The following is a 13,097-nucleotide window of genomic DNA, read 5'->3' as shown; positions in this document are numbered from 1 at the left end:
ATAGAGGGTCGGTTATTGAGGTGAAATAGTATCCCAGGCTGGGCAATGTAAAGAGAAACCCACCTGTTTGTATGAGATGCCATTAAAGTGCAGGAAGGTGGGGGTATAATCGGAGCCACTTTTGCAGGGGTGATTACATATAACAAAAGAAGGAACAGTGTCCTTGCCCTGAAGCTGCATTATATAGTCTGGTGTCCCCCTGAAACTCAACTCCCATGTTTCTTCCTTGACAATGGGACCTGAAATAACCTCTTGGTTTTGGTTTTTTGTGTGTTTTCAAGTATGTTCTTGCTTAAGGTTTAATTGGCTCCAGTCAGTAGGAAAGGGCTCCAAGGCTGATTATTTATGGCTTACTGTCAAAAGTGGCTATAAAAAGGGCAGTATTATCTTGGAGATGCTGGGAAGGAAAATGTGGTGGGGGGAGGGGGGGGGAGTGTGTGTGTGCACGAATGTGTTTTCTTGTACTAGATGAAATCAGAGTTTTGCTGTCTCAGCAGTGTGGTTTAAATTGAAGATTAACCCTTTGACCTTCACGGTGTCAAATCACTTACAGATGGATCACCAGTTATATTTTTTCTTTTTTTTTTTACTTTTGGGGTGAAGGGGGGCTTTTTTTTTTAAAAAAAAAGAAAAAGGTTGTTTGTTCATGCAGCTGGGGCTTTTGAAAGGCTCAGAAGCCAATCTGATTAAAAACAGCACTTGGCTAAACTCTGCAAAATCCTACAAGCAAAAAAAAGTTTAATCCTCTTGTGCACAATGCATAAAGGGTCTGCTCTTTTCCTTTTGTAATGTTAGAGCTACAATTATTTCTGGAGAACTTATCATTTCCCTCTCTCCCCTCATCCCTTGCTGCACCCCCTTGTTATGCTGATGGGATTAAAGTGTCTGCTCTTGAAAAGTGTAACTGAGTTGTTATTGGAAAAGAGAAGTGGTATGTTGCAATTTTAGAAATATAAATAACCTTGCTTCAACTGTTCTCCTCTACAGCATCAGCAGAACAGAAATCAAGTGTGGTGGCAGCTTTTTCTCTTCCTACACAACTTGGCCTTAAATGCGGAGGCGAACAGGAACCACACTGGGCAGAGGTGAGCTTCGCCCGCCTGTTTCAGGCCGCATCCAGTCTGCAGGGAGCACTGAACAAACACTGGTTCGGGGGCGAGACATTGCACACCGCCGGCCGGATGTGAGGACTCTGAATTTCTGATACTCGTCTTCAAGTTTGAGGGGTTTTACAGACTCTTCTTTGCTGCTGCCTGCCTCGTGAGGCAGGGAGCTCTTGTCCAACACTGTCGAAGGAAAGCCAGAATGTGGGTGTGTTTGGTAAAGCTTGCTGCTGGTTCCCCACGCCGGTGACCTCTGTGCAAGGAAGGCAGGTATTAGACTAACGGCTTCCTCTGCCCTGTGTGTTAGTCAATGGTAGAGTGCAGGAGCGTCATTTTGGCTGCTAGTTAAAAATGATGTCTGGGATTGATGACTCTAAACATACTTCGGGTATCTTCCAGAGCAGAGATGCTCGATTCCTCCACAAAGAAAGTTATTTTTAGCAATGAAACCATTCAAGTAGCTTATATCCAGCAGGTTACTTGTTTTCTGCATGGGTTGCTGTTTATTTCCTTGCACCCTGTGTGAGAGAAAATCGCAAAGAAATCCGATCTCTTCAATCTTTCCATTGGGCACCAGTTGCAGCACTCTCACATGAGGTTGTGCTTTGTCATTGCCATCAATAGACAAAATCATTGCAGTGGAACAGCCTTAAAATTAAACCTGGTTGCTGGTGGCTATTAGTTTCTGCCACTGTTTGCTTCCAGTCCAGTGTTCGCAGTGCCCATGAGCCAGCATGAAGCCAAAAACCACGGAATATGACACAAGCATCATTCTTCTACAATGCTAATGTATATGTTTTTATTAGTTTTATGATGGGTGTTTATTTTGTTTTGTTTTTCTTTTCTCTTACTATAATGTGGTTGGTCAGGAAGGCTTAGGTCCCAGGCATCTGATAGTTTTGCTTCAGGATTTGACAGAAAAATTAATTAGCAACTAGTCTGACATGTAACACTGTACAAGCAGTCTGTCCATTACTCTAGTATGTAATGTTTTGAGGCTGCTGTAAGCATATATTGACTAGCAGCAGTAATATTACTTCAAGAGGGATCTTCTAACAGTTCCCGGTTTGTATGCACTCAGAAGTTTGTCCATATGACTGACACTATTGGACCAGCACAGGGAAATAACCCTACCAAAGGAAGTAGCCTTAAATATCGATGGCTACTTCTCTGTAGCTTTAAATATTATTAGTTCGCAAACCCAGTGACAACTAGGAGAAAACACGGCCAGAAAAGTGATATAGATTTTATTTTCTTCAGACCATTTCCACATTGCCACTGCACCCTGCTGTAGGTCTCAAATGATACAACCAGCGTGAGGAAGAGAAGTGCTCTTCGGTCCTGTTACAAACGTCAACTTCAGGTGTTCAGGAATTCTTCTGTTCTTGGTCCACTCTGAAAAATAAGCATTACTGTACGGGAATGGTAGTTTACTTGCACATACGCTTTCTCCTCCACCCCTCTCTGCATATCCTTGTCTAATTCATGCTTTCCCTGGTATTTGTATAGTCTCATCATTGCACTGTAGTGTCTGGTAACAGTTTGCTGAACACAGTTAAATTTGGACTTTCTCCCTCTCTCCCAGTCCCATACTCTTGATTTGCATCCTGCTCTACTGTGGCAAAACGTGCTTTAGCTCCCTGAAAGAGGTCCCCAAGCCTTTTTCACTTTCATATATTCACAGTCACTCTCTTTCAACATCAGGAGAGTTTATGTGAGAAAAGCTTTTTCTTTTTCCGCCTCTTAGGTTATTCTTCTAGCTAGAGCTAGAGTAATATGTTTGTCCGTGATGGTTAATAATTCATGTAAATGAATCTCAAGTAATATTTGGGAGGTGGGCTTTATGGAGAGGGAGGGCGGGAGGTTTTTTTAGGAATGGTGATTGTTTTTGGTTTTGTGTTGTTTCTTTAAGCATGTGCACTACAGAGTTACCCAGAGGGATGGATACAAGTGATACCTGTTGCTGACTATGCTGCAGCAGTATGGGAAGCCACCTTCTGCCCACGTTGACAGAGATGAGGCTTTCCATACCTTGCTTTGCGCAGTCGGCTTGGAGTAAATGCTGGTCATCAGAGAACAAGGACTTAAATGGGGGGAAAGCCTGAGGAGTAGTGCAAGCACAGACTGAATCGGGGACCCCTGAGAAGCCGGATGTTCAGGAGAAGACTGTTAAATCAGAAGCTGTTAAAGAGGCAGGAGTGGCAGAGCAGAGGCTCAGGAAGCAATGCAGCAGTGCTGCCTGCCTGCACGGCACGGTCTAGGATGTGATGCTTGCGTTTTCCCACTGGTTGCCAGGACCCCTTTATCAGGAACAGTCAAAGCTACATAATAACAGCCCTGCAAACTACGAAAAATTCAGCAAGTGCATCTGACACTTAAAAACCATCATGAGCTTTCCCCTTCCCCTCTGCCTTGACTTGACTGCCAAACAGGCCAATAAGGCCTGTTCACTGGATGCGTAAGCTGCAAAAATGGGTCCGGTACTGGCGCTTTCTGGTGTTGCGACCCAACCAGTTTATCTAGGGTAAGACTCTTCTTAACATGGAGAAACAAGTATCTGAAACCGTTCCTCAGTCAGGCCGTCTGCCTCAATAGAGTCGTTTGGCTCAGGGAAAGACACATCTTTGCCAGTCCGCATTTCCCGCTGTAACAACAGACTTATCAAAATTGGTCATGCCAGGCTCTCAAGTTAAAATCTCTGTGAACAACAATACTTCATTGGAGACATAGAGCTAATGCTAGACAAAGGCCGACTTCCTGCAATATGCGTGTTGGTCACTGGTGCCAGAGATTTACAACCACTGATAATATATTTTAATTATATTCCATATCTGCATATCTTGGAGAAAGGAAATATGCTCTGTCAACCCAAAAGTCTTACTTCGCTTCGTATAGATTTGGAGGGGCAGGCTGGTTATTCACTTAGGGAAAAGCAGCTACTTCATAGTTACAGTCTCATCTATTTGAGAAAATAGTGGGAAGGTTTCACACGTCTGTCAACAAATACACAGATGCACAGCACCCATGTATTTGTCACCCATTCCATTAGTAAGGCACCTTGAGCACGCACTGAGGAGATCTTCCCTGGAGAGTAGCTATTGCAGCGTGGCCATGGACATACGTCAATTGTTTGGGGAAACAGTTCCAAGGAACATGGTTTAAGTCCTGTTGGTGAAGGAGTATGCTCGGGTTTTTAGGTATTAGTTTGTCTTGGTGAAAGGAATGGGATGCTCTTTCTCTGTGCTGTAAAACTAGTCTAACAATTTAGAAAGAACAGTCGGATCTTTCTCCTAAAACAAATTCCTATTTTTAATGAGCAGTTCTTAAGAAGAGCTTGAGCTGTTGCTGATGGTACCACGATCCTTGAAGTATCTTGCTTGCCTTCCCCAGATCTCCAAAACAGCTTCAGACCTCAGCTCTCTTTCCTGGAGGGATAGAGTTCTTCCTATTCCTTCCAAACTTCCCACCCTTTCAAATATCTTGTAACCTGCCCATCCCTGGATCCAGCAAGCCTGGTGCTAGTAGGGAATAGTTAGTTTTACTTTTGTTTCCTGCAGTTCTTGAAAGCTGAGCCAGTAATCACAAAGTGACTGCCCAGGGATAGCTGCAAACTGCCGTAAATAGGATACAACAAAGGCAGGGGAAAAGATGAATTTGCATGGGAAGGGTTGCCTTGGATCTGTTTGTGGGACTGAAGCCTTCTCCCAAGGTGCTGATAATCCCTGGTAGCACTGAATTCCTGCATAACTGATCACATATCTCAGTTTAAATAGCAAGCGGTTGTTAAATGTTTGTTGGCTAAACTCTCATTAGAGGAGTCCTGAAAGAAACTTCCTTATCAGCCTTTGCTTTGGAGCTGTGTATCAACAAGGGAATAGAGGCAAGGAACCCAGTCCTTCTTGATGTAGAAAGGGTGATGGCAAAGGCATCTTTCTTCCTACTGGCTGTTTACTTGGTCCCCTCAAGCCTGGATTAAAGGTATAGGCGATGTGTGCGTGTGAGGTCATTACAGTCCTGGAGTTGCCCCACAGCAGCCACTGGAGCTGTACCCAAGCTTGAACTGCGTTCATTATGAGGCTTGGCACTCTTCTGGGAAACCGCAGATTCTGCCCATTAGTAGCCTAGGGAGAAGGGTTGGGGTTTTTTTTAAGAAAAAGCAAAATGACTTGAGGCAGTTGTTGCAATGGGACCCGATCAACTCTACAATGAATTCCAGCCTTCTGCTACTGGTCCTGACCCATATCTCTGCTGAAGCTGTAGGAACAGTGAGACTGTGACATGCTGAATGGTGTGCTATTGAGGGTATTTTTAAGGGGAAAAATAGGGAGAGCACTCAGCATATGTGCTAAGATCAAAGGAGAATGCAGATATGTGGAGATCTTGCCTTGTTTTACCAGCAATATTTACTGTGGGATTATATGTAAAAGGACCATGGAATGCCCATTCATATTCATGGACCAAGCACTATCGAGTATCAGCATAATTTGACAACAGAGGTTTTTAACAATGTCCTTCAAAAGAGTCTGTCTTTCAAACTGGCATTTGTGATCATTTGCAAAAAAGCCTACCTGTTGCCTTTGATTGTTTTAGCAAGAAGAAATACCTCAAGGAATTGATAAAAGATCCTAGGACAATCTTTTACAGTTCCTAAAGATTTCAGTGGTCTCTGTTTCTTTGGTTTGCATGTGTTCACGCAGGTGTTACACAGCTCCGTTCTTCTCCACCAGGAAAAGCAGAAAAGACCAAACACATCAAATGCACTGGAATGTAATTGTGTGTGTGCGTGTGCGTGCATGCGTGCGTGTGAGTGTGTGTTCTTAAACTGAATGCAGTCTGACATCCCCTACCCCTTCTTTCTTCCATGTGCCTCATCTTCCCCCTTAGCCACAGAAAGGAGGGTCTCTTCCTGCGAATCCCATGCTGGAAGTTGGTTTCTGGGAAGCGAAACCTAATGTCTGTGGGCTGTTTTTTAAAGCCATGTTTCAGTTCTGTCTTCAGACTCTTTGCTGCCTTTGGGGAATGGAGGGGTGGGAAGGGTAGATTCTTAAACTGTTTTTAAAATCTATTATGGAAATTTTGCATGTATAAAGTTATTCTTAAATCTAAAGGAGTCTCCCCGATTTGTGGACACAGCTCCAGGAGAGCATCGTCACAGATTCCTCAGCTCCGGTTTTGATCAGACTATTCTGAAAAGAAAATTTGATGACAAAAGATGGAGAGACTGGTGTGATGGAAAGATGACATTGTCAGTATCTCCTTAAATTTACGTCAGAAGTTAGGCTTGTAAAAGCAAAATCTCAGAACAGCCCAAGGGATTTGTATGTCTGTTTCCACTGGGTGCATTTGAAAATCCTGCCCTAAATTTGAGTTTGGGTATCTAGACTGTTGGGGTTTTTTTTGGTAAAACTGATCATGCATCTCTTCTTCTGTTTTCTTCAATGATATATAGTACAGTCTCCCACTTTTCTAGGTAAAATTCACTGATGAGAGTACTGTGAAATGTGGATTCACATTTTCTCCCTCCCCTTCCTGCATGACTTTTCTACTTTGGTGGGATACTTTTTTTTTTTTCTTTTTTAAAACATTAGGAGTCCTTCATCTGGAAAACCAAAAGGGTAAGGCAAGCTAGAATTTGCAATGTACTTAAACTTTCCCTCAATGGAGAGTTTCCCCATGAGTTCTGATACCAGAATGATACTGTCCTGCTGCAGAAGTAAACCCGATGCTCTCCTGTGAGATTTCTGTCTGGATTAGTCCTGAAGTGCACACACCTTCTTTGCCATGGACTGAGACCCAGTGAGAATGTAGCATTTTGTTTATCCTGGTTGTGTGCCTCCAGGACTCCTGCCTGTACCAATGGTGACTGGGCAGAGCTCCTTTTTTTTTTGTTTGTATCTGTGCAGTATATTTGCTTTGTGCTTTCTTTCTTTGGTGCTTTTTAATACTTTAATACTTGGATTTTTTTTTTCTAATAACTGGTACAATTTTTAATAAAATTGTTAAATTCTTTGCCCGTGTTCTTTGTTTTATTTTTCTAAGGGATGGAGAGCATTTACAGAGTTGGCCTGTTCTGGAGTTACCCAAATCAGCGATAGAATTTGCGTTGTTCAACTTCGAAAATATCTAGTAAATCCTTTTATGTGCACTCTGATACTAGGCCCTGCAACAAAGACAAGATTTTCTTTCCAGATTGGACTGCTCTCCTTGGGCATAATTTAAATTATTAAATAGTCTTGTGAGGAGGTATATTCCCACGCTTGGATAGAGAACTGCTGCTACTTGGAGCTGCACAGTTAACTTGCTGCTTCAAATCAGGAACTTCTCTTAAGACATACATGGGATGTATGCTCCAAATTTGCAAAATGTAACCTTTAATTGATGGCTGCTTACCTACTGCCTCCGGAAGTACATTCAAAGGCACTCAGGCCTTGAGGATAAAGATTCATTGCATGGTAATCCTACTAGAGAAATATGGTTCTCACTGGTCTTCTGACATAAAGGCAGTGGAGGAAGGTGGCTGTGGCTTTGAGAGGGCTTGTAAAGTGGTAATGACTCCCTCAGACACAGACAAGAGAATGTCTTGGCCATGTGAAGCGACAGAAAGTCTCGTGTTTTGGTAATCATCAGGCCTGTCCTTAAGTTTGATTCTGTTCCTATAGGGAAAACTACCTCCAATAAGTAACAGTAGTTAACCTGAGCGGAGCAAAAATGATAAGGCGTGTATTGCGAATCATTTATAATACAGTTGGTCAAATTCCTTCAACCACATTCCTCCTCCAGTGCGATGCTGCTGGTACAGCGTTCATGGGAGGCTTTAGGGAGCCCAGTTAACAATCCCACCCGATGTTAAGTTGCCTCGGCTGGTGTGTGCATGTTACAAAAGGGCCTTTCATTCCAAGAACACATGATGTGTGTGGTATGAAAAGCCACATGTGCATCTAAGACCACAGGGGGAAAAAGACAGTTTTTCTTTTCATTGTATTAGATCTAGTGAGAAGTGTGTCCCCTGGCCAGCCTCATGTGACCGTGAAAGAGCCTGTTGTAACGCACTGATATGAGGGGACAGAAGTGAGATTGACTTAGATGGGAGGGTTGGCTCTGAATTTCCTCATTCTCGTGTGGTTAAATTCTCACCATTAATTAAACTCTCACTCTTACAAGCTTTAATAATTCTTGTATCAAAGAGAAGAATGGCTTTTAAAAAGGAACAGTTTGTAATGCTACCCCAGAAGCATTTGCCAAAGCAGCAGGATACATCGCACCTTGCTCAAAAGAAAGGCAAGTGCACAGATGTATGGATGGCCTCCCTTCCTCTGAGATCTCCTGGATTAATCTCCGCTCTTTGGTTTGGCTCTATCATGACCTGCTGTCCGTCACCCAGCTGTGGCAAAGTAGACTTAGGGAGCATGGAAACATTGTCAGGGTTAGGCAGCAGGACCAAACACTACAGGCTGGAACACTCCTATCACAACAGATATTAATACATATTTTTTTTGCAGTTTGAAAGAAGCTGGATATCCTGGAAAATGTACTTCAGAAAGGCTTTCTTCTTAAAATACTAAGCCTACAGACTAACAGGGCATTTTCAATTTATTTCCAGCCGTGGCCCCTTTCATGGCAATCACAACGTGTCCCTCACTTTCTGCACTAACATGACTAGCACTTTAAGGGAAAATGAGTTTTGTTATTAACTTCCTAGCGGTATGCTGTAGGGACAAGGTAAAAAGTTTAAGTAGGATTACTGCTTCAAGGAAAAAATGTTTATCAAGAAGTGCTCAGCCTGTCTCGTTAAAAATAATAAAGCACTCTGAGGACGAGAAAGTTCTTTGGTTGCGCAAGCTACTGCACAAAGCATTCTATTTTCATGGCTCTGGCTGCTGAAGTTTAGAAGCCACTATAGTATATGGTTTGGGGAATATTTTTCAAGCACTCATACCATTGTTTTACGGTGCAGTAAATGTGCCGGTCCTTAGTCTCTGCAATGTATATGCAAGCTTGGAAGCAGCTCTGCTAGCCAGCTTTCTTCTTGTGCTTTCATACCTGAGTAATCCAGACATAATCCAGCCCCATCTCCTCCTTTTGCCCCTCCCCCTTTCTATTTATGGAAAGATGGGGTTTGGGAAGGAAAAAGTGTCCTGAAAGCAATTTTTGACAGTTTTGGGAGATGGGTGTTAAAAATGCAAGAGCTGTCATTGCTTCCTTGTGGATAGCTCTGGTTCCTGTTGAAAGGCTTGAACTGAAAGAAACCTGTTTCCAACAGGAATCTAGCAAAGAGTGAATGATAATTTCTGGCAGTGAGCTGTCATCCACTTGACATGATGCGTGGTACCCTAACGCACGTACCGAGTCTGACAATGGACTGCCAGGTGTGACCCACTGACGTCAGTATTCATATTCCCCTCTACAAGTCCTTTAAATCTTGATTTCTCTTAAATGAATTATGTTCTCTGTAACGTTCATAATGGACTCTTTTCTTTCGCCATTAAAGTCTGTGTCAGCATTCTCCTTCTCTGTGTTTTGCCTCAGGGCTCTTGATGTATACAAAGGCTCCTCTGTTTTCTGCTCTTAGTCACACGCTTTCACTCTTAACCTCAGCGCTATAAACTAAACATCCACCCACCATGGCTGGAGATGACCCTGTTTACGTCTGCTGCTCAAATCACGACAGCAACAGTCATGAAACTATGTTTTCATGGAGACAGTTAGCTCTTAATAAGAGGACAATGAGGCTTGACTTCTTATAACACTACGAGTTTTTGCAAAAATTTCAACAGAAATAAATAGCCTGGAAAAGTTAATGGAATCTGTAAAGAAATTACTTGTTTCAATCATTTTACTTCACCACCTTTTTAAATTACTGTAGATGATTCGTTGTAGCAGGCCACTGTGGTATTGGGACACACCAACTCAATCCAAGACAGCAAGGGCACAGGTAGGGCAGTGGGGCTCATGTTAGTGTCTCAGGGCTGGTCATGGTGATCGGCCTGGACCACGACTCCCCGCTATGCCAGCAGCGGGCATAGAACAGCAGGGTCACCCACACTGCCGACAAATTCCCATTTCCGGATGCCTTTGCTGCCAGCCTTACTGCCACAACTGCTAAGCGGGCGGCTGGTTGAGAAAATGGCTCTTCCTAAGGAGACCACCCACCAGCCTGTATGAAACACGGTGCACAGCAGCGGGTTTGGGAGCACGAGGGAAAGGGGCAGGAGCACTGTTAATTCACGATGTGGGACAACTTTTTGTGCAGGTGGCTGAAACAGGCTGTCAAGCTGGAGCCAGGTTTACTTCTCTGCAAGCACAACCGGCTGACGAGCATGCTGGGAGCAAGGTGCAGTTCCCCATGAAGGGCTGCCGCTCCCCTGGCTGGGTCTCGGCAGGTGCTGCTGGAGGCAGAGCAGTCCTGGGGAAAGGTGGCTGCTCTGACCCTCCACCCTGGCAAGAAGGTGCTGAGATGCTGTTATTATAAAAACAATTCCAGTATCCTCCTGATGGATTTCCCTGCAGCCCTGCCCATCATTTCCAGCACCGGGGCGGCAGCTTGCCGGCGCTCCCTGCACCGCTTCCTTCACGCAGGGAAGCCTGGGGCTCCGCAGCCGGCAGCCAGCTCAGTCGGTCACCTCAGCGCTCGCGCACAGCCCTCCTCCGACAGGACAGGGTCGCAGAGCTCATTTTGCCTGTCAGTGTAAGCACGCTCCCTATAGAATATTTGCTGGCACTTTCATTAGTCTAACTTTAAATATCCCAAGTGAATGCCTTTCTACTATTTCCCTCGGGAGACTGCTGTACCTACTAATAAATCTCACTGACAAAAGGTTTTCCCCAATATCCATCCTAACTTCTTTCTCTCTTAATTATATTCCAATACCCTAGTTGTACGTCCTTGTGTCACTTTGCAAGGAAACCTTACCAAAGTCATTTCTATAACGAATGCACCCCAGAGCTCACGGAACTCCTCAGCAAAAGCTCCTGCTGACTTCAATGTACTTGCAGCTGGCTTTCAAGGAAAGCTCTGCCTTCGCCCGCGGTCCAAGCCTATATCCCTGGAGCCGGCATGGTGCACACAGCAAGGCTTGGTTAGTGTTGGCACCCAGACCTTTCACTGCTGCCCTCGTCCCCTTCCTGCCTGGGACCACCAAAGACTTCAGTGAGGGTCTGAAAATGTAAACCAAGATGTATTAACCCAGGATATTTTTCAGGCTTTCGGAGGTGCCTAGCACCCCTGCCTGCTGGCACTGACTCCCCCAGTGGGGCCGGCAGCCTGTGGGATTCAGGGCCGAGGCTCCGGCAGGGTGGTTTGGTATGAATGTCCTGGGAGCAACTCACCTGGGAGCAGCAACCTGGCCCCACCGCCCAAGTACCGCCGGTCTGGCAGCCACGGCTGAGTCCCTGCATGGCAGTATCCCTGCCTGGGGTTACGCTAGTAACAGCAACGTGACATTCATTGCTGCAAAGTCAGATGCAGTAAAGCATTTCTCTTAATTTCCTTCCCTGTATGATCATGAGTCATGGTTCTTAGGAGCAGATAACAGAGGAAACCAAACAGTGCTTCGCGTTGTGCCCAAACATGAACAAATAATCGATCAGGGATTTATCAGAAAAATAAATGTTTAATGAGGTAAGCTGTTATGTGGAGATGACATTATGTGGTCCTTATGCCTCCACCTGAACTGGGCACTTTTCCTTCAGGCAGCCTCACCCACAGAAACAAACCCATCCTCACTCCCGCTGCAGCAGTTCACTTGCCCTTTGGAGAAGAAGAACCAAAGCAGAGTGCCTGCCTTTGCACTGCCCGCCCGTGAAGTTGGCCTGGGCGAGTTTCTCTTGCTGGAGGGGGGTTACCACAGCCCACATCTACAGCAGGTCTCTCTGGCACGGGACATGTGGCTTGCAATTGCTAATATCCCACTGTGTTGTGATCTTTAGTTAAAGGTCCTTTGAGTCAGTCAACCAATTTGGTGCTTTATCAGGGTGGATACAACAGAAAAAGGAGGAAGATGGGCAAGGGAATTATTACTCTCAGTTTTTAGGCTCTCTCATAACACAAGGCACAAAATTAGATCCCGCAAGGGGTACAGGTGCTTACTTGTCCCTTTTGGTATTGAAGTCCATACCCACAGTCTCATCCGGCTGCTGCCTAACCCTGGAAGGGCTTTTCACATTCAAGTTCCCCAAAAGCCTAAAATTCTGCCGGAGGCACTGAATGTCTCAGCACCAATCTCACGCCAAAGTCCCGTGTGATCTACTAAGCTGGTGCTTTTCTGCCTCTCTCATTTGAGCTATCTGTTGGGGCAGCCTGTTTCAGAGCACACCACCAGAGCAGAGTCCACAAAAGATGCAGGGCAGGGTGATTCTTTCTCTGCTGTCAGCCAATAATACACATTTGAGCGCTCATCTAGAGTCATCGTCTGCTACCAGACGGGATCTGAGCCAGATGCTCTCTGCTCTCAGAGGAGTGCCCTACACACGTGACTGGTCAGGATGGGTTGCTCTGAACTCCTCCTGCTGAAGCTATAACACTTTTGGGGCCAGAGAGCAGGGAAAGAGAGTGAATACAACCATCTTAGGGCTAACAAAAGCACGGCGTGAATGTAAAATCTGCGTTCCTCTTCCTGTTTACAATCAGCTGAATTTTGAGGGTTCAGTCTTTGAACCAGATTGAGGGAGGCTTCCTTGTGAGGTGTTCAAAGTTTGGAGAGAAGTGTTTTATTGGACGCTCTTCTCATTTTCTTTGTGCCTCAGTGGCCCTCCCAGCTGGCTCCCCGCTGAGGACACCAGCCTGGGTTGCCTCTGCTCTTAGATACCTGCTGCTTCTTACATTGCCGCAGGCGCAGCTCAGGTGCTCGGTTCAGGGCCGTGGAGCTGATGGAACAGCCAGGCACCTAAAAGTTGGGTGTTGCAGAGTTCAAAGTTAGGATGTTAGCTTCCCTTTGCCTTTGTGCTTCTACTTTATTCCTTACTGTGCAAAATAGGGTAGTGTATTTTGTTAATCTC

General features: G+C 44.9%; 1 protein-coding gene across 9 annotated transcripts in view; it reads left to right on the top strand.

Annotated features, from left to right (window-relative positions):
- Positions 1 to 13,097, top strand: part of BMF (Bcl2 modifying factor) — a 39,115-nt gene that overhangs the window by 16,196 nt on the left and 9,822 nt on the right. For 2 of the 9 annotated variants that reach the window (XM_075754142.1, XM_075754147.1), the window contains exons 4-6: positions 988 to 1,085; positions 5,801 to 5,870; positions 5,988 to 7,113. The exons of 2 other annotated variants lie outside the window; for them this stretch is intronic. In XM_075754142.1, coding sequence (XP_075610257.1) covers positions 988 to 1,085; positions 5,801 to 5,870; positions 5,988 to 6,143 — 324 coding nt within the window. In that variant the 3' untranslated portion in view covers positions 6,144 to 7,113. Of the gene's footprint in view, positions 1 to 987; positions 7,114 to 13,097 lie in introns of those variants that run through there. 5 more of the 9 variants (XM_075754145.1, XM_075754143.1, XM_075754146.1 and 2 more) reach the window with 3 other exon arrangements.

This window comes from Balearica regulorum, chromosome 5, assembly GCF_011004875.1.
Source record: "Balearica regulorum gibbericeps isolate bBalReg1 chromosome 5, bBalReg1.pri, whole genome shotgun sequence".
In the NCBI taxonomy this organism is placed as follows: domain Eukaryota; kingdom Metazoa; phylum Chordata; class Aves; order Gruiformes; family Gruidae; genus Balearica; species Balearica regulorum.
This window is presented reverse-complemented; position numbering and strand designations above follow the sequence as displayed.